Source organism: Drosophila teissieri, chromosome 2R, assembly GCF_016746235.2.
Source record: "Drosophila teissieri strain GT53w chromosome 2R, Prin_Dtei_1.1, whole genome shotgun sequence".
Lineage (NCBI taxonomy): Eukaryota > Metazoa > Arthropoda > Insecta > Diptera > Drosophilidae > Drosophila > Drosophila teissieri.
This window is the reverse complement of record NC_053030.1, coordinates 21,507,172-21,534,497: the sequence shown is the minus strand read 5'-3', so window position 1 is coordinate 21,534,497 and position 27,326 is coordinate 21,507,172. Positions and strand designations below refer to the sequence as shown.

Here is a 27,326-nt window from a genome sequence, read left to right as displayed (position 1 = left end):
TTCTCACGTTCTATTTCTTTGTGGCTGCTGTCGAGGCTGTTCTTCACTCTTTTCTCCTCCCACCGATGCCCCCAGATCTGTGTTTTTGTTTATCGTCTGCTGGCACTGGCAGATTGACTGGGTGCAGGGCATCAATAGACGACAGGCCAGGTCGGATTGGTTTAGTTTATAATTCGATCGCCCATCTGCTTTCTCAGTCCCATTGTTGCCGCAGTAATTTTGATCGGCTCGATATTTTGGGGGAACTTTTTCACGACCGGCAATGGAATATGAAGCAAGAAAATTGTATTTCATGCATCGATCTTGTCAAGATTGTCATCGGAAGTGAAGAAAATTCTGGCCATGATCGTTTCCAAGAATTCAGTTTTGTGTTCGCAATTGCTGTGGTTTCTGTGATGGGAAACGGTGTATATGAAATCAAATTATCACTTATATAAATAAGTGACAGTTATTATTCCACGATCATAAAATCTGTTTGCTCATTATTTATTTATATGTTTTCCGCATCTATTTTAATAACTCTATATCCGATTAGTAAATCATAATAATAGTTATTTTAAGACTATCGACATGCACAAAATAAATAACAATTATCGTTATAACGTTGACCCACTGATTGCGCCCCAGGCACCATTTATAATCAATAACTGTGTGTTAATCTACTTTAATGGCAAGGATAAAAATCAACTTCGCCTGGGTTAAATTCAATTATCCACAATTATATTCCAATTAGAGTTATATGTCGTTTAATGGCCACGTTAATGGTAATGGGACATAAAAGCAATCAGAGGGCAGGGGCAGCGCGGAATCCTAAATCAATTTCCTGTCAGCCATCAGCGAGTTTCATTCAAATTCCTGTGTCCACGACTCACTGCATCCATGGGGACTTGGCCAACGAGGAGAGGAAAGGAACTATGTAAATGCCGGCAATCTCCATTTGGCATTGCCGTTTGGCCATTCCCATTCATTAGGTGGCCATTTCAATTAAGCCATAAAAGCCAAATCTAAACAGAAGACCGATTTTCCAAATCCATCCCATTCGCAGTCGAACTGTTCCCATTCAGCGCCCCTGTTGCCGCCCACCTTTCCCCCTGTTCCCAGCGATTTTAGCCACAATGTTATTGCCTTTGCATGTTGGAAATCATAAAAATGTTAAATGACAAGCGGGCGCATGTTCATTTTAGCGTTGTCCGTCTGTAGTTGCAGTTGCTGCTGTTGTTGTTGTCGTTGCTGCTGTTGTTGTCGTTGTCGTTGCTGTTGTGTTTGTTCGCATTGTCAAATTGCGATCAAAAACGCAACAAACGAAACATGCCACACGGAGCCCGGCCAGTTGGCATCGCAACCTCCTGGACCAGCAGCATCATGAATCAAAGCCAAAAGCCAAAAGCCTAGCCACCATCAAACACTCGCACACCAACTTTTAGTGAGCAGCAACAACAGGCAACAGGCACAACAACCCGCGACAACCAGAATCAGCTGAATGCGTTTTAACGGCTACTTGTCTTTAGCTATTTATTGAAAGGATTTTCAACACTCGCACGGCGAGCCAAGGAGATACCTGACTCAAGAGAGCTCTCGTACACTGGGCAAAAATTGAGAATTCTACCCATTTACTAAGCTTGATAAAATGCAATTAGATGCCCCGTTAAGGATGTTCAATTTAAGAATGCAAACGAAAGGAATCAGGCAAATATAATTGAAGCTCTTTACATTAATAATTTATATAATTAAGGTATTTATAGTATTTAATATGCAATACTAATCTCTTGTACCGAACTTATTGGCCAACATTAACGCTCAGTGGCTCTCTGCACTCAATCTGCGTTCGCTGCCTAAGTCTTTCGTTTGCTGCCTGCCAGTTGCTAGCGTCAGTCATTCATGCATTCAATCATTTAATTCAATTTGAAATTGTACAACAAGTCGCACATTTGCGCCTGCCACATGTCCACAACCCCGAGACGGAGTCTCCACTCCGAGACAGATCCAGACTGCGGCGACTTGGACCAGGATTGGGATTGCTTCGCTAGTGGGACTCGAATTGGGAGCTGTGGGCTGCTGCGCATTGATGCCACAGTGGGGCACAGGGAACAGGCACACATTTGATTATGAAAAGCATGCGTCTGCAACTGCAACTGTAGCTGCGTCTTGTGGCTGCAACCAAATCGATAAAAATAATTGGTTGGCTGTAGCTCAGCTGACTGCGACTGCGACTGCGGCGGCAACTGCAACTTCGTCGGCGACTTCGACTGCAACGTCGACTTTGCGCCTGCGCGCTCGAATTCTGTTGAATTTTCAGTTTGACATGGATTGCTGCTGTTGATCGGTTGGTCCCGATCAGGGATCAAGTGGGGGGCTTGGGGGGGGGGCTCTTGGGGGGAATGACGACCATTACAACATGGACAGCAGACGTTGGCGGTTTTCCCACGTTCGTGAAAATATTTGTTCGCAAATTATTGGTAAAATAAAATTGTGCACATTTTGGTTTAACGATTTGAATGTGCGCGCTCTCTTACAAGGAAATTAAGGCTGGCGAATGGAGTAATCCTAATGTAGCAATCCCCACAACTAACTACACACAGACACCATATAAATACGGCTGATGGATGCGATTGTGCAATCGGTGTGAGAAAATTCACTGATATCATATCGTTTGACATGATAAATTCTTGCCAAGTTTCGGCCCGTTTGAAAGTAAAAGTACAGTGGGTAGTAAAGGAAAGTTTATGGCTAAAGCTCTCCCTGAATTCTAACACAATCCGGCAATTAGTTTCCCTATCATTTAACGCAATTTAAGCCAGTTTCAGCCACTCCGCCCAAGGCAAGTTGCGCAAGAAGTGGTTTGCCCTAAATCATCTTGCAAATCTGCGGGAAAGAGAAACGAGCGAAAATTCCTGCGCAAATTACGCAAAAGCTGGGAAAACAAATGTGAGCAAATTTATTTACTTAACGTGTGTAGCTGGTGACAGTTGTCACGGCTGGTAAGTAAGGTAAGTAAGGTGAGTAAGGAGTCCCACTCCAGCGGCTTGCACTTTAAAAAATTAATTGCCGAGATTTATGAGCCAGTTAGTGGATCGAATCGGGACCGCGGGTCCGAGTTAAGTTGTATCTGCAGATGCTAGTCCACATCCAAGTCGTAGCTGGAGTCGGATTCGGCGTCTTAGTTGGACTTGGAGTCGGAGTGCGTGCTCAGTCCGTTAGGAGTTTAGAGTTGAGAGCCTTATAAGGCTGCCGCGCTTTATGCATAAGCTGAACCACATTTTCCAGCCACTTCACACTTTTATCAGCCTAAAATATGAAGCGGCAAGCTATGGGAAAATCTTTTATAGACCAACCTCCACGGCAGACGGAGTTACCATCGGGGCACTCGAACGGAGTACCGCAGTAGAAAAGAGTAGAAAAGAGCCGACAGTCAATTGTGTGAGGAGAAAAGATTTGCGAGCTCCGATAAAGCCGAATGCAGTTGGATGCACTCGTGAGATGATGACGACGATGCCCATGGAGGAAATGGAGGTGGAGCTGGAGCTGGAGCTGGAAGTTTGGAGTTGGGGAAGCTCTGTCTGGATCGTCGAGAGAGTCGTTTCCCCCACAGCGATTTTTGATATCTCACCCCGGGCCGCGTTTGCGGTTTGTGCCCCACTCTCTATAATTAGACAATAAACAATGCCACAGACAAAAGGCATTGGGTGCTCGTTTGGGGCGTGACCAATGCCTCATACAACACCAGACACACACACACACACACGAAAGCACCGGTTGAAGCCAATGGGCAATCAAAATCAGCGACAAATTGTGCATTTTGTGGTCACAAATTGAGTTAACGCTGCCAAATTAGCGGCATGAATTTATCGCTCGGCCAAACGGCCAACAACAAAATCAACTGGCCAAACGCAAAAGCAAACGCGGAGCGGGATTCGATTCGGGTTCGGACTCAGACTCAGAGACTCACAGCCAAGCTTTAATTAAGTCTTTACCCGGCCAGCCACTCGGGCAGCGGCAGCCGTTGTTGCCACACACTGCGAGAAATTGCCCCCGACCACCGGCAGGCGTTCCAAATCGATCCCATCCGTGGACAATATTTCGGAAACTCTTTCCATCGTTAGCCACATGATTTTCCGCTTCGGTCCCTCAAGAGCTTAGTGACCATGGAAAATCGGCTGTGACAGTGACTAAGTGATGTATTATGGTAATTAAAATGGGTTTCTCAGATATTAACAACTTATTGTTTGTTCTTTAATTAAGTTCTCTAATGTCTTTAAGTACTTGGGTCTCTCTTATAAAGTAAACATGAAGTTCTTTACCCCAAAATCAAAGATGTTGCCTACATCAGAAAGATTTTCTTGCAGTGCACGTCTGGGATAGCCAGCACCATTTGAAATTGGGTGCACCGCAGCCTGGCTCGCTTAAATAAATAAATCTGCTCGGGTTGCTGCCGCTGCTGCTGTGGCAGCTCACTGTGGCCAGCAACAATTGGCGCTCGCCTCTTGCCACCAATAAAAGATCGCAGCTCGCTGATTTGACAGGTGAACAATTTTGGGGTTGGGCAGTTTCGAGTCCGAGTTGCAAGTTGCAAGTTGCGAGCTGCGGCATGTGTCGCTGCCTCTCGTTGTTGCCGCTGCTGCTGCTGCTGTTCAGGTGCCCACCCACCTGGCTTCGATTGGCGGTAACATTTGTTTTGCTCGCCAGATTATTTCAACAAACTGGTGACAACAAATTAATTTAAAAGATTGCCCAGATATCGGCTCGGTTTGTATTTTACTTACTTTGTTCGCTTGAGCCTCCTTAGCAGCATCGGTGGGTGGTTGTTAGCTCAATTGATAACTGCGGGAAGATAGCAGGCAGCAGGGAGCTGGGAGCTGGGAACTGGGAACTGGCAGATATTTTATGAATACTTTATGGTGGACTGTGGGAATGGCGGAAGATGGGAGTCCTCAGATTGCATCGCGGGCGATTTATATATCCTTTCTCAGGGCGGGTGTATTGAAACTCTTAATTGGCACTCGGGTATGATACCTTAATAGTCTTAACCATAAACAACTGGTGAGAGTAGAACCATCACTAAATAAATATACAACAATATAACAAACAAATCAATTACAACTTCATCGATTTACTTATACTTTATAAACCTGACATTCAATGATTTCCGCTACGGAATAACTGTCATTCGCTAAATCTCTGTATGCAAACTGCTGGCTTGTGTTGTTTTCAAAACCACAAAAACCAAAATTGATTGCACACTTCAAATCGCATTGAAAAGGCGCATGACGGATGCGATCGGATCGGGCATAGAGACAGCCCCAAATAAATATGGCCTGGCCGGGCCATAAATAAAGCGAAGCCAGCAAAACCAGCGAGAAATGTGCCGAAATCGAACATTGAACATCGATTTTGCAAGGTCAAATGGAGGAATCGAAACTGGCTGTGGGATCTGGGATCGCCTGTGTTTCTGTTTTTTTTGGGCCGCATCGAAGCTCCCAGTCCGCTGCTAACTGCTGGCTGCCCGGGCCCTTAAACTTTTCAAAAGTCAACAGCAGTTTAAACTCGTTTGCAAAACACTAACGGGCAAAACGCCTCGGTGCCCCCCGCCGCGCTCCACACTCAATTTGTTTGCCCAGCGGCATTGAGAATTGGAGTGTCAAACTTTCAGCTTTCGATGCACGCCAGGATCCCGGGACCTGGCCCAAACCCATGGTCGCGAACTGAAACGGAAAAGAAGTCGCCATTACACCGGGGAAAAAGAGGAATTACAAAGAAGTTGAGTGTGCAAATGTCTTAATTATGGCATCATTTTTAAGCTGATGGTCACACTTTGAACAGCAGTAATTTTTGTTGACCTGGTAACTCTAACTTGCTGGTTGCATTCAAAGTTGGATTTCAAGCAGTGAATTATTGATATACTAATAATTCCTCTCAGTGCACTGACTCAGAGAAGGAGGCTGGCTGCGATGGCTTCTTGCTGGTTTTGTATTGACATTAAATGAAATAATCTGCGATGATTGTGCATTAGTTGCAGTCGGATGCTGTCCCATGGCCAGGGACTGGGGTAATAGTTCTAGACTGCTTGCTGCCTCATGCAGCGACTTCCACGAGGGGATTGGGGCATTGGGATGGCCATGGGAGGATGGGAGGATGGGAGGACGGTAGGATGACTGCTCGTGGAGCATCGCTGGGTCGTGGTTCCCATGGCATGATTTTGCATGAAATAATGTGGCGCACGAGTGGGCGGGCAGTTCCGTGCGGGGGGCCACTTGTCGTGGAGCAGTCGTTTTGGCATTGCCAAAGATACAAAGCACAGTGGGGCAAAGGTGTTATCACAATCAATCAGTTTGGTAGATAAATTCTAGAGTACTGTTAATGGCTAAGAGAGTTGCATGGCAGGGATATAATACTTTTTTACTGAGCTAGCTAACTTAAAGGGAATGCGAAAGGCATCTTTGAAGTTGATTCTCGTTTTATGATCTCCATTCGAATTCAAAACTCTTATGAATTTATATGCATTCAGGATTTAGTTATTGACAGTCTTTGATATTCTCATTTTGTAGCATACTTTTTCAAGAAATCTTTAGGGGCTTAACACTGCTTGGGAATTTGAAAGCAGGAAAGGTGTAGCTTTCCGTAAGGGAATCCTTCCAATAATCTTATTTTTTGTAATTTTAAGGACATTTTTCGAATTAGTTTTTGGATTTTAGAGCCACAGTACCGCAGGCTAGTGTCGCAGTTTCGCTGTGGCTTTTTGGGAGCTTCATTCAGGCGCTTGTCTTTCTGTTTCTGTTGCTCCATTCGGCTTGGGGTTTTCCGTTTTACTGTTTCTGTTTCTGTTTTCAGCCGCCAAATTTGCGATGAAACAGGAACCGTTAACTGCGGCAATTTGTGCCCTCTCCCTCACTCCTGCTGCCTGCCGTCTCGCTCTGCGAGGTGTCTTTCAGTTAGTTTCCCACGTTATAATTCGTTAGATTGCCAATGCTTTTTTCGGAGTAGTCGGACTCCAGCACTCGGATTGCCTTAGTTTTGGGAGGCTTTACTTTGTGCTGTTCTGCCGCTGATTGACGGCGCTGAATTTCCATTTTAGTGCAATACCTTCTAATATCTTAACATAAACCAAGTTTCAGTATTGCAATATATTTTTTTTATTTATTTGTGGTAGTAACTTTTTGGCTTAATTAAACGTATAGGGTATTTCAAACGTGGGTTCAACGCCACAATGTTTTCCTCTTGTTTTGGGGTGTTTTTCGGGAGGTTCCTTGGGATTCCCAGGCCTTGGGTTGACACTGTGGCTTGGACTGGTGGCCAGTGGAGTTGGGGAATTGCGTGAGGAGAGGCCTTTCTCTTTTCACCTCTCTAAATCTCGTCGCCCGTCTCGCTCTTTCTCCAGCCTCACGTGCAGGCAATTATTTTATCAATCATTTAGGCGCTGCCACAGGTAAATGTTGTAGTTGCAAGCTCCTCTTCGCCCGGCTAGTTGTCTGTGTTTTTTTCCCCTTTTTTTTTTTTTTTTTTGTGTTTGTGGTGCTGCGAATCTTCAGTGGTGTTGCTGCTGCTGCTGCTGCGGTGGTGCTGGTGGTGCTCAAACAGCGAAAACGCATTTAATGTCTGCTTAGTGTGATTACGACGCATTAATGCCGTGCTCTGCAGCCAAATGGCCAACAAACGTCCAGGCATCTCCACCTTGTCTATACGTTTTGTTGCTATTTTTTCCCCGATTTTTTTTTACTATTTTTGTTCGTGTTGTTGCTGTAGTATTTTTACTGTTTTACAGTCACCGGCCTCGTCTTCAACTGCAGTTGTTGTTGCTGTTGTTATATGTGTGTTAACTTTCAAATAAATTAAACATGAAGCCGGGATCATTTATTTCACTCGCTCCACCTAGCCAACGTGCTGCACAGCGAGAAAAGGTTGATCAATTCAAGTAAATAAAGAAATAAAAGAATCATTTAAAATACTTTCGTAAATGCTAAACATAATGGCATAATTTCAGAGGCTTCATATTTTTTATCTGACAGTATCACTTATGTATTTATTATTTATCTAATATTTCATATTTATTTTCGCTGGTGCAAAACTGGCCAATTTTACTAGTCGCTCGTTTGGGGCAAGCAGCAAGCACATAAATACACTCGCACACACAACCACACACACGCGACGCAGTGTTTCTTCATTTTCACATTAAATGTGCAATCCCCGACATTTGTTTGAATTAACACGCGGCAATTACCGCTCACCAAGCCAAACTCGAACTCAAACTTCGACTCCAACTCCGCAGTCAGCCCCAAAAAGTTGGGAGCTCGGCGATCCAATTATCCCAGCGCCAACTTCGACTCGAGGTGAGCCTGCCCAGAAGCAGCTGGCGAGGATCGGACCGAGCTCCAATTGGTGATTTGGAGGGTTGTAAAAGTCGGTGCTTAACTGCACAATCGATCAATCCACGTATAATGACCCGGCTGATGGCTGAGTGCTAATTCTTAGATAAATAACCTTAATTAATCTCGTAAACTTGGCTTATTCGTATCCTGTATCCTGTAGAGATCAATAATTACTCCAAATAATAAAAGGATTGGCCTACTGAAGGCGCTAAGGACGTTGGAGTTATCCATTGATATGAATGTGAATCTGATAATGTTATAAATACTTAACACTTTTGCATGCTATTTAAAGTAATAAGTTTACCCATTTCCATTCGATTTCCACATAAACTATTTGAGCATACGTGTCACTGGCTCTTATAAAGATATTTTGAGTAAGACTTGCATTAAGTCCGCGCCTGCCAGCCCATCGATTACGAATGCGCATCAATAAATCAATGAAATGCTGCATAAAATGATCATTTAATGCACCATCCGATTCGATCCGAGCCCAATCAGAATTCCCCGCCATAGCGTTTCATATAAATGCATATATATATGTATATGGTAAAGTTGTGCCGCCGCAGAAAAAACCACTTAAACTGCGTTGCCGCTGTTTATCTCAGCCGGCAGACAAAGAAATGCATAAATTATTTCTCGCAGGCATTTTAAAGCGCCTGTTAGCCCAGTGCAACTGGCAACTTGCAACTTGCAACTATCAACTGGCAACTTGCAACTGGCAACAGGCAACCGATGGCCGAGAGCGACTCTGCCTACTTACTGGCCATTTAGAAAGCCTTCGCCTTCGCGGCCGTGTCCACGCTTTTGTCCATATTTGTACACAATTAGCAATGACACAAAAACAAAAAAAAAATAAATAAAAACGAAAGGCCAGGGGAAAACAGAATCGCGGCGGGCAAGTGAAAAAAAAATGAGAAAAAATAAAAAATGCATACGTTAAGGAAACAAACTTCACACACCATAAATCGATTATCATTGCACACACACAAACAGACAGACACATACCGGCTCACGCATACAGACATAGCGACACCATGGCGGGACACGCACACACACAGATATAGGCATTAAATCAAATTGTGCATTTTACGCCTCGTCTGGTTTGTGCATAAATTTATTTATCGGCTTGTCCATCGACATTGGCTGCCGTCGCGTTATCGCACACGCATCCACGCCATCATCATTACCATCGGAATAATCGTCATTATCGCCGCAGCGATCGTCATCATCGTGATCGGCATTTGGTCATCGGACCATCGGACATCAGACGACGGACAGCGGACAGCAGACAGTGGGCATTGCGTATACGCCATGTCGGCTGTGCATGCATAAAATGTATAACAAAATTGTCATTAGCGCAATGCATTTGTTAAGCACTCACAGATCGGTCGATAAGTGAAGGAACGGGGGCTCCTTTATCCAGCTCCTGACCATTCCAGCCAGTCATCCGACCATCCATCCAGCCAACCATCCATCCATCCATCCATCCATCAACGCCAGGAGAGAGAACACGCGCTGACAATCAATGGCGACAAGCGAAGCTGCCTGAAACGGGTCCGGTTTTGGTTTGCAGGCAGGCCAGCTATTTCACACCTTCGCAGTGGGCTACACTGGCAAAAATTGGCACTTGATCGTAATACTATTGTGTAATGAAATCCTTTTACTGATCTATATATTTTTAGTAGGTAAACCCATCCTTTGAAGACCTTAACTGTAAGATCATAGTTCGCTTGTCATGTAGAAACGTCGAGTGTTGACTACATTTTTCTCTGCGTGTATGTGTAGCTCTGGGATCCTGGCTCTTTGGCTTTTTTGGCCTGGTCTGGGGCTTGGTGTAAAATGCCTGCATGATTGGCATTGCTTTTGTATCTTCGGCCATGTCCGTGTGTCGTCGCCGGCTTATTGACAATGCGTCAGGCGTTTGCTCCGCCGGCGGTGGTCAGCTTTGATGACTCCAGTTGGCCAGTTAGCCTGTTGGCCCGTCCGCCAGTTGGCCAGTTTGCCAGTTTGCCCGTCTGAACAGAGAGATGGAGCTCAGCTGCGACGGAGAGACGGTCTAAAAACTAGTTGCGTTGACATACCAATTAACTTGACAAATACATAATTGGTAGCAAAAACAATTAAATGTCCGCTTTTTTGCTGGCTTTCTGCTACCGCCTTTTGATCAAGAACTCCATGCGAGGCATGCCCCTAAACACACGACTCCGATCGACCATTTCGCTGTCAGCTTATGAGTCTCAGAAATTCATTTAAATTTATCTAGTTGTCAGCGTTTTTCTACCATTGCTCTAAGATATTTGCACAATTTGCTCATAAAAAAGAAATCAAACAAAGCCAAAAACCAGCACAAAAAAAGAAAACCTGTGGGAGTCGGCTGGCTGAGGGGCTGCATTGCATTGGGGTTTTACTGGGGAAACTGGGGACTCGGGAGAGGAAGCAGAGCTAACGAAGCGCCAACGTCTTGCGATGCTGTTTGCTGATTTTCTTGTGGGCAGCCCTCGCTGACTGGGAATACCCTTTGGCATGGCAGAGTATGACGTGTTTGTAAAGCAGCTCAAAATGGTTGTTTAGTTATCAGAAAGGCGATTAAGGTATTGCTTGAATGATAAGCTGCATTAGCTAAAACATTTTCCATCTGGTTTTGTGATTGAACAACTATTCAAGACTCAATTCTAAATACAAAGTAAGGTAGGCAACCTTACAGTTTCACTGTTTTGTCTATAATCACTATATGAACTCATAGATCAGCGAAACTAAAGGGCATTCCAGAGTCGCCAGCCCAGACTTTGTTGACTTTGCTGGGCTTACTTTAGCTGGCTCCTTTGGCAGGTGCAGTTTGCATTCGCTGTGTTGTTGCTCATTAGTTTTTCCCTGCTGCCACGGAGTCTACGTCTGTTACCATTTTGGGCTGGCTGGGAATCGGGCGCTGGATTAGCAGGTAAGGTAAGGTAAGGTAAGGTAGGCCAGCCGCCAAAAGGAAAATCGAAATGTTTTGCACTGTGTGCAGTGTGGGAAAACTTTTATTTCAAGGTTCAAAAGACGCCCGCAGAGTGTGAAAAATGGCTGAAACAAAAAGTGGCCAAAGTGGCTGGCGGAGGGTACGCTATAATGGCTATAGTGGCGATTCCGACTTACCGACCGAGCGACCGAGCGACGACTGCCCCCACGGCGTATGCGCAATGCCATAAATCCAATGTGACTCGTCGGTGGCCCAAAACGTATCGGAGTCAAAGTTGGTCAACTGATGTGGCTGTGGCCCAGAAAGCGAAACGGTTCATGTGTGAAAATCGCTGACTGCAAGAGATGCAGACACGGACACCGACACGGACACGGATACGCAGCCATGTTGTTTCATAATTATAACTTAAATACGACAGTTTCGTATAAAAATCAACTAGTAAATCAACGTAAGCTCGCCTGGCAATTAACTGGCTAGAAACGTAACACACGTTGGATGTTGGTCGCTGCTCGCTGCTCGGTGCTTGGTGGTGCCTTCTGGTGCTCTGGTGGTGCACTGGTGGTGCTCTGGTGGTGCTTGGCCAAGCACGTCGCCAACTTTTAGCCCGGAATCGGACTTGGAGCCAAGTTGAGCTGAGCTGCCCAAGCCAGCCAAGCGAACTGTCAATTATAACCAATCGCACACCAAGTGCACATTAAACCCTATCAACTGTTTTTGTAATTTATTGTTCGCCTGGGTTTTTCTCTCTCCCCGACGCTCCTCATTTCTAAACTTGCAACTCTGGCAGTCGCATTTGGTGCGAGATCCGCATTGCACATTGCGCACTGCACACACCGCACACGCTGGCACAGTGGGCACAGTTATTGAAATGGAAAATTAAGTTCTCATAGATATGGTAAATATATGAAAGAAATCTATATAAAATTCGATATATGTTTCATATACTTCTTCATTACGATTCTGACTCACAATGTTTGATTAGAAGTTTATGCCTTACTTACCATCGTTTGCAAAGATAAACATATATTTTACTTTCACTATTGTGTTTAGCGGATATGATCATAATATAATAATAATATTTTATTATCCTGTGCTGGTGATGGCCAATTAGGAGTTACTACAAATAATTGTTGGCCATGGCACACATAATAATGTGTGTTCACATAATCTCAGCTTTCGTTTAATAAACCTTCAGCAGACTGGCTAATTAGTTACCACTAGTTCTGCGAAAAGATCGACTGAGCGTAGTTCCCTTAACCACTTACTTTCCACCACGGTTCCCTCTCGCCGGCGATCACTGCTTTTCTTGGCTTGGTCTGGGGACGATCTGGCCTCATCATAATTATCGCCGACTGCGGCTGGGGCGGCACGTTCGACTACGCACACTCACAGAGGGGGGCGGGCAAAGGGGGCGGGGCCAATGGGGTTGGGAATGGGGAGTTAGAGATGGGGGTTACCGGCTGCTCAACGTAAATCTAGCTAAGTCAAATGAGCAGTTTATGGCCACAGCGACGACCATTTGAAGACGCGCCAAAGGAGCCCGAGATGGAGGAGCCTGTCTATATAGCATCGCATTGCATCGCTTTGGATCCCATCCCATCGCATGGCATCGCATCGCTTTGGATCGCATCGGATTGGATCTGCCGGGTGCCACTTGGGGGCAACATTCACTTTTTTTATTGCACCACTTTGGCAATAGGCACAAGTGTGATTCCAAATCTCTGGGTCGCCCGGTGCTTGGTGTTTTGGAGTTAGCTGTTTGTGGCCTGTTGCCTGTCGCCTGCTGCCTGCTGAATGTTCCCTGTTGCCAAAGCCAAATTGGCAGAAATATGAAGTCAGCGTGTGCATTTCGGTAAAAGCGGTGATTATACACACACACACACACACACACACTCACATTCGGATATTGGACAGGAGAATGGCCATTTGGGAGACGAGAAATATATGACAGCCGGCGAGTTGGCACATAATGCGCATTAGCATACGCCACCGTAGCATCCAGTTCCCAGTTCCCTTCTCTCTGGAAATCTTCACTGCCACAACTAGGTAGTACTACTACTACTACTGCTGAACTTCCCTTTCCAGCAATTGCAAATGGGGCAAGCGGAAAAGACACAGAAACTACAAATGCAACTGCAACAGCAACAGAAACAGCAAATGCAACAGCAAACAGCACTGTGGGCTGACGTTGATGGCCAGTTCAATTAAATGCCATCAATTTTAATAACGCGCCTGCCTGGGCTAACGGACCTCAACCCGGGGCCACTCTACCTGCCTCCCTCGAAACTACAGTCCTACTTCTGGAACACTGCCTCCCTATGTCCAAGTGCCGGTCTATACTGGATACAATGCAACTAATCTCAGTAGGAACACCTTTATCTGGTCTTAGATTCATTGATGAAACAAGCTTTTCTATAAAGTAAAATTCCCAAATTTCTTTATATACTTGTAATATCGAGGGCTGATTCAGTTTTGAAACCTGCAACAAGGAACTTACCACATAGCCCAAGGACTCACTTTTTATTGCCCATATTACTACTTGCTCATTAACACCTACTGAATGCTTTGTGATTTTATCACTTCTGCGCGCATGGAACAAAAGAGCGAGCGTTGCACTTAGGCAGGTCCTACTGTGGCGAGTCTCCTACCTTGGGCACTGTAACCCGGTGCTGGTGAAACAAAACGCTCGCTGGCATGGAAATTACAAATGCATCAAGCCGGGGCACACACATGTGTAGACAGTCGCAAACGCACTTGAGGCACTTGAGGCCAAGAAACCAGCGGACCAACGGACCCCATTCTCTGCTTGGCCGGTCAGTTTAGGCCCGGTTCGGATGGTCTGGTTGCTGTTGTTGGCCATGTGGCCCTCGGTCATGTGGAGTTTGCAGGCTTGACAAAGCACTTAAGCCTGGGTCACTTGTACGGATCGCCTCGATCCCCTTTCGCCTGCCTTTTGTTTTGGCCACTGACAAACGAGCTGCAACGCCGAGAAGAGTGAAAATTGAATGTGCTTAGCAGGCGAAAAAAAGAAGAAAAAATCAGAGGGTGACTTGGGGCAACGGGAATAAGCTTTAAATACTTTTTCAGCCTGCACTGGGTTTTTAATTTGTCAAACTCGCTGTTAAAGGCTAACTAGTGCGGTGATTTGTCGGTATAAATCTTTAAATTGCTGCTTACAAGTTAATATAAATTTATAAATAATAAATAGACAAAATTGCAGAATTACTGCGAAATCCTAGTTCAAATAATTCCGTGAGGAAAGATGCCTCGAAGATCTTAAGGTGCAACAAGTGGCCAAGTGAAGTGGCAAGCCTGGGCAAACTTCTGCGAGATTTCGGTTTGCTCAGCCGCATTGAGCACCCTTCAAGCTGAGGGGAACTGGGGGGAGGGGTGGGGTGGTGCATTTTGGGGACCGACGGCAGCAGCAGCTGCAGCTTGGCGGCAATTGATGTTGATGTCGCGGGCGCCAAAATCGACACACTTGTCCCAACTGCAACTGCAACTGGAACTGCAAATGCAACTGCAACTGGCAGCCGAAAGTGGCAGCAGTCGTCGTCTGGAGCGCATGGTACAGGTTAAATGGATCACGACTGCACGGATTCGCTGTCCGTCTGCATCGGAATCCGCCTCTTGGACACTCGTCTCCATCTCCAACTCCAACTCCAGCTTCCACTTCGACTCTTGGAGTCTTGGAGTCTCCGTCCGTCCATCTGTCCGTCCGTCGGCTGCCGTCTGTCTGCCGGCCATAAAATACGCGACATGCAAACGTTTTTGATGCAATGAGGCGGTCGAACGAAATTAGGAAATTGTGTAAAGACTCCCGACTGACAGGCCAAAGTGATCCCGGCCAGCTGCTTCCCTTTAGCGGCTCCTCCACTGGCATGCCCTGCATTCTGGCTTGGTTTCACCCAGTGTATAATTGTAAATATACACACATAAATTCGGTTGTTTCAGAAAGATTGCCATCTATAAGATCACTTATTGGAAATAGTCTATTATCCTTGCATTCCAATTGCAGTACCCAGCATATGTAGCTAGGGTATCCTGCTGTTCGGTTTATTGAGTTAGTTAGTCTACCTGGTTTTTCGGTTGGTAGTTTGGCTCAGTTTGCGGTTCATTTACGAGGCTCATTAGGCATTGGTGGCCATAAAGTTGGCCCCACCATTTGGCCATTTGACCATTTTGTTCACCGAATCTCAATGGCTTTTCTCAAGCACTCTAACTCTAACTCTGTTTTCCCCCCTCAATTTTTCGTCCCGCAGCAAGTACTTCGCATGGAAACAGCAGCAGCAGCTACAAATTCTCGTCGGCCAACAAGGCAGTTGGCTACAGCAATGGCAAGCCGGGTGGATCCTCCGGCTCGTCCTCGTCCTCGGGCTTTGGAGCGGGCTCAGCTGGATCCTCGTCGCTGGGGGCCTTTGCTGCCCAGCAGCAGCAGCAACTGTATGCCTCCTCCGGTGTGTCCAAGTTGCCATTCTCGCCGTTCTTCGCGGCCTCGCCATTCTTTTTCACCTATCGACGGATCAGCGGAAGCGGAAGTGGAAACGGCAGCGGCAGCGGAAGTGTCAGCGTCAAGCAGGAGGACAACAACAACAGCTGCAGCTACAACAACGGCAGCAGCAGCGGCGGCGGCGGCACAGGATCGACGACGAACAGCATGCAGGACTACGAGAGCAAGTTCTCGCTGCTGAGCCTGTTCAAGAATCCCTACAAGTTTGCCGGCGGCGATGGCCATGCCTCGCGCAAGACCTCGCCCACCGGCGGCTCCAGCAAGTCCCTGGCCTCCTCCAACTCCTCGCCCAGCTGGAAGAGCTACGCCGGCTCCGCCTCGCCACACGCCGCCCTCAACCCCGCCTTCGGGGGCATGGCGCGGGGGGCAACGCGCAAGGATAGCAGCAGCTTCAGTGGGATTAACTTTGGCGGGAGCAGCTCAGCCTTCGGATTCAGCACCTCCTCCGATTCGATGGCCAACGGCGGCTACAATGATCTCTCCAAGAACCGCAAGGTGCACAAGTGCGACACCGAGGGCTGCGACAAGGTGTACACCAAGAGTTCGCACCTCAAGGCGCACAAAAGGACGCACACAGGTGAGATTCAGTCTGAGCCAACTTATATATCTATTTCATAGTTTATATCACCATATATATAAGTTGTTGGTAGCCATTGAAGTCAGCTAATGAACTCCCAATCTCCGCCAGGTGAGAAGCCGTACGTGTGCACGTGGGAGGGCTGCATCTGGCGCTTCGCCCGCTCGGACGAGCTGACCCGCCACTACCGGAAGCACACGGGCGTGAAGCCCTTCCGCTGCCAGCTGTGCACCCGCAGCTTCAGCCGCTCGGACCACCTGTCGCTGCACATGCGCCGCCACTGAGGATTTGCGACTGCCGATCTGGCCATACATACTCGTACTCGTACTCGAAATCGTACTCGAAATCGCACTCGTGTTCGAACTACTCACATCCGTGAATACTCATCTGAGACGCTGTCGTGGAGCAGCTCTTGATTATTTATACGCACTCGAATCACATCCATTGATCATTCACTGAGACCAGATATTCAGATATTCCATGTCGCCTAAGTAGCTCAATTTAGAACTTAAGAGGGCTCAAAGCCCAACTTAGTTGGTAGCTAGACTGTAGTTTTGTGGCGGAAAGATTTGTAAAATTTTTCACATTTTAAGCCCAGAGACAATTGCCTTCAGAAGCCAAGTTAACAAAGTGGATTTTTACCTACCATACATACACATACATATGTATCTGCATAGTTAAATATATTTTTATATACTACAGATAGTTTTTGGATTGGTGCTAGCAACTTGCGTGTACATAGTTCTAGATAAACGTATACAGCCCCTAGATCGGTAAGATGAAATTTAACTAATTTTAGATCAAATTTTAATTGGTTTTTAAGTAGAAAATTGTATACAGAATCACAAACAAAAGAGGCAAAACAACCCGACAAGCAAAGCAATATTTATATATATATTCAGAGATACTCTCATCTGCAGGGTATCTTCATCATTTTGTACTATACGCACATGGAGTGATAGTTGATGAGGATTTTCACCTAAAGGGGCTCGATGAGGGAAGTGTTTGATAGCGTCTTCTAACAAAAACATTGATAGTTTGAAACCTAAAGATACGATAACATCGTTTGATTATTAAAAAAAAGCTGTATTCTGAACCGTAGGTGCCTTAAATTCTATGACATACTTGCTAAAATTAAGACATTAATTGTAATTTCATCTTTTGTTAATCCTATAAGCATAGTTCTTCACCAACACATACGCTTTAAGCTGCCTTATAGCCACGCAACGCACTGTATTCCCTGGCGAACCCCCATAGCAATTTGCCTCATACCAACTGTCATCATAGATTTTAGCACACTCATAGACCGACAACACACACACAAAAGCAAAACAAATTGTATTATTTTTTGAGAAATAAAAGAAAAGCGAATACTTTTTTGTACCAAACGAAGCCTTGGCCGTGCTCATTACGGGATACCTAACCAAATCCGCGAAATCCGAGTCCGAGTCCGAGTCCAAGTCCGGCGAGCATTTTCATTTGAATGAAAAATCAATTGGCGCACAATGGGGCTGCGGTTAACCCACAAGTGTGCCCCTGGGTTCCCTCCGATCCCCCGTTTCTGCCCCACCGATGGAGATGTGTGGCAAGTTGTCAGCAGCGACTGCCGGCCGCCTTGTGCTTTTGCTCTTGCTTTTGCTATGCTATTGCTATGCTTTTGCTGTGCTTTGTGGCACGGCACGCACTCCCCGCCAATTGCAATTGTCCAGGGGAGCATTGTCGTCGTTTGTCGTCTTTTGCAACTTTGCAACGTACGGCCGCGCGTTGTTTGCAATAATAAAGATGACAAATTTCTCGTCATTTGTAATTTCAATGCGCGAAGCCGGAGTTTCGGAGCTTTGGAGCTCTCGGGCCATGGAAGCTGGATCTTTGGGCCTGGCTAATACGCATAACTGGTTAACTGGTTGCTTGGCTAGATGGCTTCGATGGTGGATGACACCTGCAGCGGAAATCAGTGCATGAATAACGCTCTCGGTCATTAAGGCACAATTGTGAAATATTACGCATACGCCATGGCAATTTATTGGTAAATTAATAACCGAATACAAGGCAGCCGACAGTAGCGACTACTACGACTGCTACTGCCGTTTAATTTTCAGCTCTTGGTGGTGCTGGCTGGTGGTGCTGATGGTGGTGTTGGTGGTGCTGCCGTCACCGCGTTTAGCATAAAGGTTAGACAAATATAACAGACCGGTTTTGTGGGTTAATTAATATGCCTTGGGTCAGGTCAATATTGCGGCTGGAGGATTGGACGCTTGGACGCTTGGATTGGATGACTGGTGGGCCGGGGAGGTCAGGTTTAATGACCCACACGCATATGCAAATGAGTAAAAGTAAATAAAGTGAGAAGGCGCCTTAATTAACACTGATCGACGCTGCGAATGCCCTGCAGCTGCCATTGGCCCACTCTTTTGTGTCGTGGTAATGGGGATTTACCAATGAAAAATATATAGGTAAGTAATAAATCAGTACTAAAGATCATTTACTTTCATCTTTATGTTGTGCAAACGGCTATTTGTATATTGATTTTCAGTTTTATCGTTTATCAATTATGTGCTGCCATAAAAACATTATGGCTTGCCAATATATTATGGGTCATTATGCAGGATTTGGTCACATCGCGAATACCCCATGCCACCCAGTGCACAAATATCAGGCGAATACATTTAGATAAGCATTGAAATCGCAGCCGCTGCTCATTAAAAACCAATAAAGTCGCTTACCGATGCAGCCACCAAGCGCTGTCCATCAAGCGGCGGAGGATGAGGATGAAGTGGAGGATGGCGATGGGAATGGGATTGCTTCAGTCCATCTGGGAGCGGGATCCACATTCAGTCGAGTATGTGTGGATCAGGCTGTCGGCAGCTGTCCATCAGGCAAAGAGCGCTCCAATAACCAAATCGCCCGGCCAGCAATTGAAGGAGTCTTAAAGTTGGGGATTTTCGGTTTGCAGCTTCGCATCCACATCCACATGCACCTTTACACCGGGAATAATTTGTATGCATATCTGATGTAAATGATTATGGTATTGTACGCAACAACTGCATGCATATTTCATCTTTCAACTTATGAGTTTGTACATAAGTTTATTTTTATATGAAAATAGTCAAGCCTCTTTGCTTGTAGGCTTTCTTTGAACAGTTCAACAAATATTTCCGGTGCAGCTAGCCATCGACATCCAATTTTAATTTATTGTTATGCCTTTCTGCTGCCTTTTGGCTGCTGCAGATGCCGTTTGGAGTGGCAGGAGGAGATGGAGATGGAGTCGGAGATGGAGATGGAGCGGGACATTGGAGCTGGAGCTGGAGCTGAATCTGGAGCTGAGGCTGGAGTTGGAGCTGGTGGAGCAGTGGCTGTTTGGAGCTGCTGGTCGTCAGGTCATGTGCAATTTATGAAACGGCTTTGCATTGGCCGCGGCCTGATTTTTGAGACACATTTGGATTTGGATGACTGTCGCAACGGCGGCAACTGCGGCAACTGCGGGTTGCTGCTGCTGCTGCTGCTGCTTCTGTCCGTTTGATTTGTGATCGATTGTGTGTCGTTAGTTTGCGACATGGGGCATGAAATCTTTGACACCTAACGGTAAACGAACGGGCCGCGAGACCTCGGATCACAGCAGTGGGCGCCCCCCTTTTGGGCCCCCAGAGCCCCTTCAGTGAGCCCCCTTCCCCCGCCACCCGCCATTAAATTGGAACGATGATGCCGGGGCAGCAGTTGTCAGTTGGCCAAAGTGTTTGGCAGTTTTGCCATTTATTTTACAGGTGAGTGAGCATAATGGACAGTTGCCCGTCGCAGCAGTCGCGAGTTGCAAGTTGCAAGTTGCTGGTTGCTGGTTGCAAGCTGGCGGCTGGCGGTACATGCTGTGCGCTTTGGCTCAATTAAAAATGGAATCGTCTGGAGGAGGTCGCCTCATTTGACAATTGCCCGGTTCCCAAATACAGGCAAATAACCGTTTGAGCCTGTCTTCGCTTGCCTTTCTTCCGCCAACCAACCAAAGCCCCTCTCCGCCCCCATTTCTCCTGGCGCTCGTATCATCGCTTCTATCTGGCTGTCGCTCGCAGTCCCATGTTTAATTTTGTTAAGCAAAAATGCTGGAAATTAAAATTCCCATCACACCATAAAACCCATAAATCATCTTTTATCTAAGCGAGTCTATCGGCGCATGTGAGCGCGCGCCAACTTCGGTTCGGGTTCGTTCAGGAAAAACGGCAGAAAACGTCCAGCGAACGTGGCTATATGGCTATATGGCTATATGGCTATATATATGTATATAGATGCTGCCTGGATGCGATGGGGAACCTGCTCGGACCTCTCCTGCCTTAATGAGAATTTAATATTTTTCAATAAAAATTTGTAAAAGGCGCGTTAGCTGCTTGTCCGGCCCCAGCAGACTCCTCTCACTGCAACCCCCTTCCCCCCTTCTGCGGTGGGGGCGGTGGGGTGTTGCACATTTGCCATGTGTGTCTTGGCTATTAACGCACTTTTGTTTGGTGGCCAGTGGGGCCAGTGGGCATTCGGTATTGGGCATTGGCCATGGCCTGGCCAAGACAGCGCCGCGAGTGAATCTCTGACCATGGAGCAATGCAGCAATGGAGGAATGGAGGAATGGAGGAAAGGAGCTCGGAGGCAGAGGCGTCGGCTGCTGGTGGGGGGCGGTGTGTAACAGGGGTCTTTAAGGTGGTACCAACTACTTTTATGATCCTGTACATACGGCGTTGTAATTGCCGATATTATGTTTATATTTATTGTTGGTTTTGCGGTCACTAAAAGAAGAGGTTCTTATTAATAAAATCGCTGTGCGCTCAACTTCAAAACCAGATGCATTTTTATGCACTTTCAACAGTCTCTTTCCAATTCTTGTTTGCTTAAACTTAAGTGTGGAATAAAAACAAAGTGATGGGATATTTATAATTAGAATGTGCTACTTTGATCTTTGATTTGAATTTTAGTAGTTAAGACTGGAACTGCTTAACCCTTCTTCTATAAGAGCTCTGTCTCTGTTGTCTTGCCTTTCTATTGTGAGTTTTATGTCCAGACCTTTGAGCAGTTATAGGCTCATTTTTCTGTCCAGATCCTAGACCTCAGCTCTCCTCACTCCTTGCAGACCCACTTCTGATGCCCCCGCCAAAGACGAAGTCCCTGCCCTTTGTGAGGCACTTGTGGAATACGAAATTGGTTGCTTGGAGGCGCAACTGGCAACTGGCAACTGGCGATTGGGGAGCGTATGAGCCAGGAGTGGGACTCGGCCAAGAGTGTCAATTGTCAGTGGCTGTCGCCGTTTAGCCGTCTTGGCTGGGTCGAGGCCTTCTGGGCCATGCCACATACGTACATACTACATGCCACATACTGCAAGTGGGCCTAAACTGAAAACTGAAAACCCAGCCCATCGTTGGCGGCGCGTGCAGACGGTGAGCCTGTTTTAATATGCCAACAATGACAATCAGCTGTCACCTCTGGTGCGCCATGTGTCTAGAGTCTGCAGTCTAGACGCCAGACTGCTGCAACCAAAAGAAATTGCATGCAACAAGCTGAGCGATTGTGGCAACAGCAGCCACAAATAAATATGTCATTTGGCTCATTATAAAGATAGCAAAAGTCTCTTTCTTCCTGACCAGAACCGAGCTGAACTGAACTGAGCTTGCAAGCAGCAAACAGAAAACTGGCAACTAGCAACTAGCAACATGCAGCATGCAGCATGCGGCATGCGGCGTGCCCCCAGAGCTGCTGCGTCACATTTAAACGTTTAATGATAATTTATGAATGTTGTTGTTTTTTATTGCAACAACAATGCCGTAAACCAATAAATCTTAAGGATCACATAAATCTTGGCGCTAACTGAGACGGCGACTGCAGCGCCAGCAACATCAACATCAACATCACCAGCAGCAACAGCAGCAGCAGCGGCAACTGCGTCCGCAAAACGGAGCAACTTCCACTCACAACTTGGCCACAAGTCGCGGAGAAGCATTGACCAATTGGCCAAAACTGATATACCCTAATGGCCGAAACGCGCACTCAATTAACATGGCCATCAGGGAAGTAAAAGTTGCAACCCTTCGCCAAACGAGCAGGAAACAAATTAAGTTTTACAGGTGCAAATAGTGTAGGTCGTAAAAAAAGAAAACGGCAGGTAATTGTTAAAGGAGAACCATGATTTATGCAATCACCCTCGTTTGTGAAGGGTTCCTCCGATTTGAAACAATAAAAATACTGTGAAACACGTTAAAAAACTAATTCCAAGTTGCTGAAACTCACCAAGTTAAGTAACTACCTTTATAAGATTCAAATTTAAATTAAAAGGTTCCCTATTTGCTGGCCAAGTTGGCGAAGAATTTCGAGTAGTTCCATCGCATTTGGGAGCAAGTTGGATCGCTGCATCTGAGCTACCCCATCTCGCTGAAGGATATAAACAATAATTTGGTTCACTTGATCAAACGGCGGGAGTTGCTATTGACAGCTGCAAAACCTTGACGTTGCTGCCCGGCTGCTGGTGCGTGGTTGGAATGGTGCAATGTGGATGTGGCAGTGGCAGGGGATACGGATGTGAATGGGGGAAACAGCAATGTGGATGTGGTGCACTCCTGCGGTGCCGGGCTTTGTGGTCCTCTAATGTGTTAATAGGAACCGTGCGCCGTGCGCGATGGCGCGACTGCGACTCTGGGGGAGATTGCTCAATTGTTTTTGTGTTTTTTGTTATTTGTTGTGTTTTTAGAAAGGCCTGTGGCCTCTGGAGCAGTAGTAGTAGGCTAATTTTTTTGCCCCGCTCGCGAGTATTGGATTTAATTTAATTTCTGTGCTTTTCATGCTTCGTTAACATATTTTGCTTATAAGGATTTCCCGCGCGCGCAGCAAAAAGAAATCACAACTGATCAGTGAACATGCCGCCAGGCAGCAAATGCGGCTGTTGCGGCTTCATTGTTGCTGCAGGTGCATGTTGCCCCAACAATGCCATAAATTGTGACATTGGTTTTTGCTCCCCCCCTCCTTACTCCTCCCTCCTCGCACTCACCCCAACTGCCCCTCAAGAAGATATATGCACACACACACACACACGAGTACAGTTGATACTCTGATCTGGTGACCAAGAGCAAAAACTTAAGCCTGGCTAATTCTTTTTTGTAGCCCAGACCGCTGCAGGGGCAAAAAGCTTAGAACGAGTTTTGGCATTTACGACTCACTCACTCTGGGAGCTGAGAGCTGGGATCTGGGATCTGCACCACCCCCTCCATTGCAGCACCACCCCCTCCCTCCCCGCAATCTGCGGCAACTGCCACCGCCGTTTTATTTTCTGTTTTTTTCTGTTCTCGTTGTTGTCGCTTGCCGCTTGCCGCATTATGTTGCTGCTTAATTGGTTATAAATTAATTAAACGTCGATTAATAATCCGGCTTCTTGTCAGTTAAAGCCGCCGTCCTCGCCGTCGACGGTTGGTTAGTTGTAGGTTCTGGGCTTGGGAACAAGAACGCTGCAGTGGTAGCCAATGAACACTGTAAACTATTTTGTAATCAACGAAGCAATCAAAGTGTAAGATATTTGATAAGATTAAGTACGGCTTTCCTTTAACTTACAGGCGAAACTCTTAGTGAAATATCTTAGTGAAAATATGAGTACCCAATTGTTTCCTATATTTTCTGGCTGTGTACCGGCTCGAGCCTCACACACACACACACGCGATGAGTTGGCAATAATGAACTTGTTGTTGTCGCCGGCTTGAACTTTGTGTAGAAGCCAGAACAGCAGCAGCAGCAGCAACAACTTGAGCCACAGCAGCAACAAGAACTCATTAATGGGGCTGGACACCGAGTTGGAGCCGGAGTATCTGAGTATCTGGGTACCCGAGTATCCGAGTATCTGAGTATCTGAGTATCCGAGTATCGATGACCATTTGGGCGTTCGGGTTCAGCAACTGCTGTCAGCCGCTTGTCAACGTTTCTTTTGCTCTTTGCAACTAAAGGTTATGGGCCAACAGACGAGGGGAAGTACTACACATATATGAGAGTTTGAGGTTGCAGCTACCAATTCAATAATTGGAAACACATCGATGCCATAACTGAAATGTTTGCTGTGAGTGCGCGAGCGAATTAAAATAAATTAATTATTCAGTGAAAAGCTGTGCACGAACATGGGCTGGCTGCGGACTAGTGGATGAATTGTAAATGAGTCGTTAGGCGAACCAGGGCAGATGATGAAATGAGCGATGCATTTATTTATGAAACAATTTGTATAGAATCTTGTTGAATTAATTAGGCGCCAAATCAGCGCTGAAAAGCAGAGCAGGCGGAGTTACTTCGTATTTATGGAAGGAGAAGGAAGAATCAGATATATAAGTAAGTAGCTGTGACCAAAGAATTTTCATTGAAGCAGTTCGTCACGCATAAGAGCTTTTAAAAATCTGTTATGAACGTACTTTTCATCACGTATTTTTAATGGATTTTTAGCAACCTATAGTATTGATCTACTTGTGAATGTATTTAGCTCAGTTAAGAAGAAAAGTTCCAAAAGTATTTATAAATATTTTGATTTATCACTTTTCAGTTGTTTACGATCCTCTTCCAGTGATCGTTCACATGAGGCTACCATGCTGCCACCTGCAGTTTGACTCTCACTAGCTGGTTGGCCTTCCACTTTATGTTGGCCACTTCACCCAATTTTCCCCCATAAACCTGGCAGTACCTTCTGTTCTGGGACTGACCCCCACCCTTACACCACCACCATCATCATCATCGCCATCACCTGAGGCGAGTGGACACTCTAATCTGACAGGTATTTGATTTGATTTACCAAATAGAGAGGGACGGCAAGAGGCGCGCTAGACAGAGAGAGAATGCAAATATTTACACCCTATTGTTACCAGGTGCTCCGTGCTCCATGCTCCGTGTATTTGTAGTTCAGTTCAGCACTTCACAGCCACAGCCACAGCCACATCCACTTCCACTCGAGGCGACATCCAAGTGATGCCTTTTGTTGATCGAGTGCTTGCCACGCACTTCACTCTCTCCGTCTCTGTCTTCGCCGCTGGTTCCGTCTCTTTCGCGCCAACTGCCGGACAACGGCGAACTGCTACAGATATTCCAATGCTACTTTACCGCTCACGAAAAGTGTTTCTTCGACTGTCTTTCCCTTTATTTTTGGGGGCTTTGGTTTTTTTTCTTCTTTTCTTGACTATTTGTTGGGCAGTGGCGATTAAATCACGGTGCAGCCCCAAAGAAGGCCACCGAAGATTTCTACACGGCGAGAAAGCGAAAGTGCCTCCAAGATTCCGCGAAAAAAAACCGAAGTCTTAAACAGATCAAAAGAAAACCCAGAGGCACCTGTTAGATAGCAATGCCATCGAACACGTAGCAAAGGAAGTTATATCTGAATTATGAATTATTTCTATGACTGTAGACCCCATTTTTGGCAGTGTACCTCCGGGAGTCTCCACCTTCCCGCAGCGTAGTGCCTTTTGTGTGGGCAAGTCAAGTGCCGAATGGCCGAATGCTCTTCAGCTCATTGTTAACCCATAGACGGGTCGCGTAATGATCCAGAAACCGAAAATCCAGCGGCAGATTCGACTTCTTTCTCACGTTTAGCGCCTGCACCTAGGCAATGGCCAAAATCCGATTCCGGGCCAGGCCAACAAGTGGCGGGCCAGGCGGCGTGTCGCGATCAGGAGAAAACACGAGCTGTAAAACGTCAAAATATACGAGCAGCGAGCGATTTAAACTGTCAACGCAGCCGTAAACATTGTGGCATTCAGCAGTGGCAGGCAGGCGAGGGAAAAGGGGCCAAGGGGCCTCTGGCCAAAACTGGAACCATGGCGAGCACAGTGCGGCTACTTGTTGCCTCAAATTTGCTTATGAGCAGCAGCAGCAGCAGCAGGCCAAAAACCGAACTCCCGTCCATTCGCCGCGAAGTCTCTGGCCCGCTCTAATGTGGCTCGTAAATCCTGGCCAAAAACGACCGAACGGACATCGTGGCCATCGTGCCAGTTGCTGGTAGTTGGTAGTTGGTGTGGAGTGGACCCGTTTCGCGGCCCGACCTCTGATGGATGTTGTGATGCGGCCTGGGCGGCACTTGGCCAGATTTACACCCCGCAATTAACGTTCTAATCGCCTCAATTTGTTTGGAGCAGGCGAGCGGGGTGCGGGGAGCGGGAAGCGGGTAGCGGGGATCTGGACCACAAAGCAGGCAGATAATCAGCCAACAACATCCTACAAGTCAATCGAGAGTGTCAACCTGCTGATAATGCCGGCGACGATTGAAAATCTCACAATTAATTCCTTGCTGTGCATTAGTTAAATTATCTCTTTAACTTATTTCGACTCATTTAAAGTGCGATTTCCTTGCATATAAATAAAGATAATTTTGGTGACACTTTAGACCTAATTAGCATTGCAGTTTTTGTGATTTCGAAGAAAGCTAAATATCCGTAATAATCCATTTCAGTTAATAATATTTATTAGTACTTTAATTTACAAACAGCTTACCCTTTAGGTTTATTAGTAAGCTAGGGGTAGAGTAGTAATTCAATACTAAGAATTGTTAACGAAAATCATTATTTAAATCGATTATTTTTTTATTATTTATTTATTTTTTTTTTTTTTTTTTTATTTTTTTTTATTTTTTTAATTATTTATTTTTTTTATTATTATCTATTTTATTATTTGTTTAATTATTTACTTTCGATTTTAAAAGCGCGGTCTCTACTTGCACAGTGGCGCCCCAGCAACGCAATGACGTTCGGGTTTGGTACCATGCAATACCATCTCTACATTAACCTTACCTCGTATGCGTAATATACATTTGCTCAGTGGCGCCATTGTGACTTCAAATTTTCTTACTATTTGGTTAGTTCAAGGCGCTCTTTTCGAAAATCTTAAGTTTCCCACACAGTTAATCGATGAAATGGTTTCTTCAATAAAACAAATTTCTGGTTTTGT

The 27,326-nt window shown here is 46.0% G+C and overlaps 1 protein-coding gene across 1 annotated transcript in view; it reads left to right on the top strand.

Annotated features, from left to right (window-relative positions):
* LOC122614518 (Krueppel-like factor 12) overlaps positions 1 to 17,706 on the top strand; it is a 31,218-nt gene extending 13,512 nt beyond the window's left edge. The window contains exons 4-5 of the mRNA XM_043789082.1: positions 15,582 to 16,406; positions 16,518 to 17,706. Of these exons, the coding sequence (XP_043645017.1) occupies positions 15,582 to 16,406; positions 16,518 to 16,690 (998 nt within the window). The 3' untranslated portion in view covers positions 16,691 to 17,706. The remainder of the gene's footprint in view (positions 1 to 15,581; positions 16,407 to 16,517) is intronic.
* Positions 17,707 to 27,326: the final 9,620 nt, after the last annotated feature.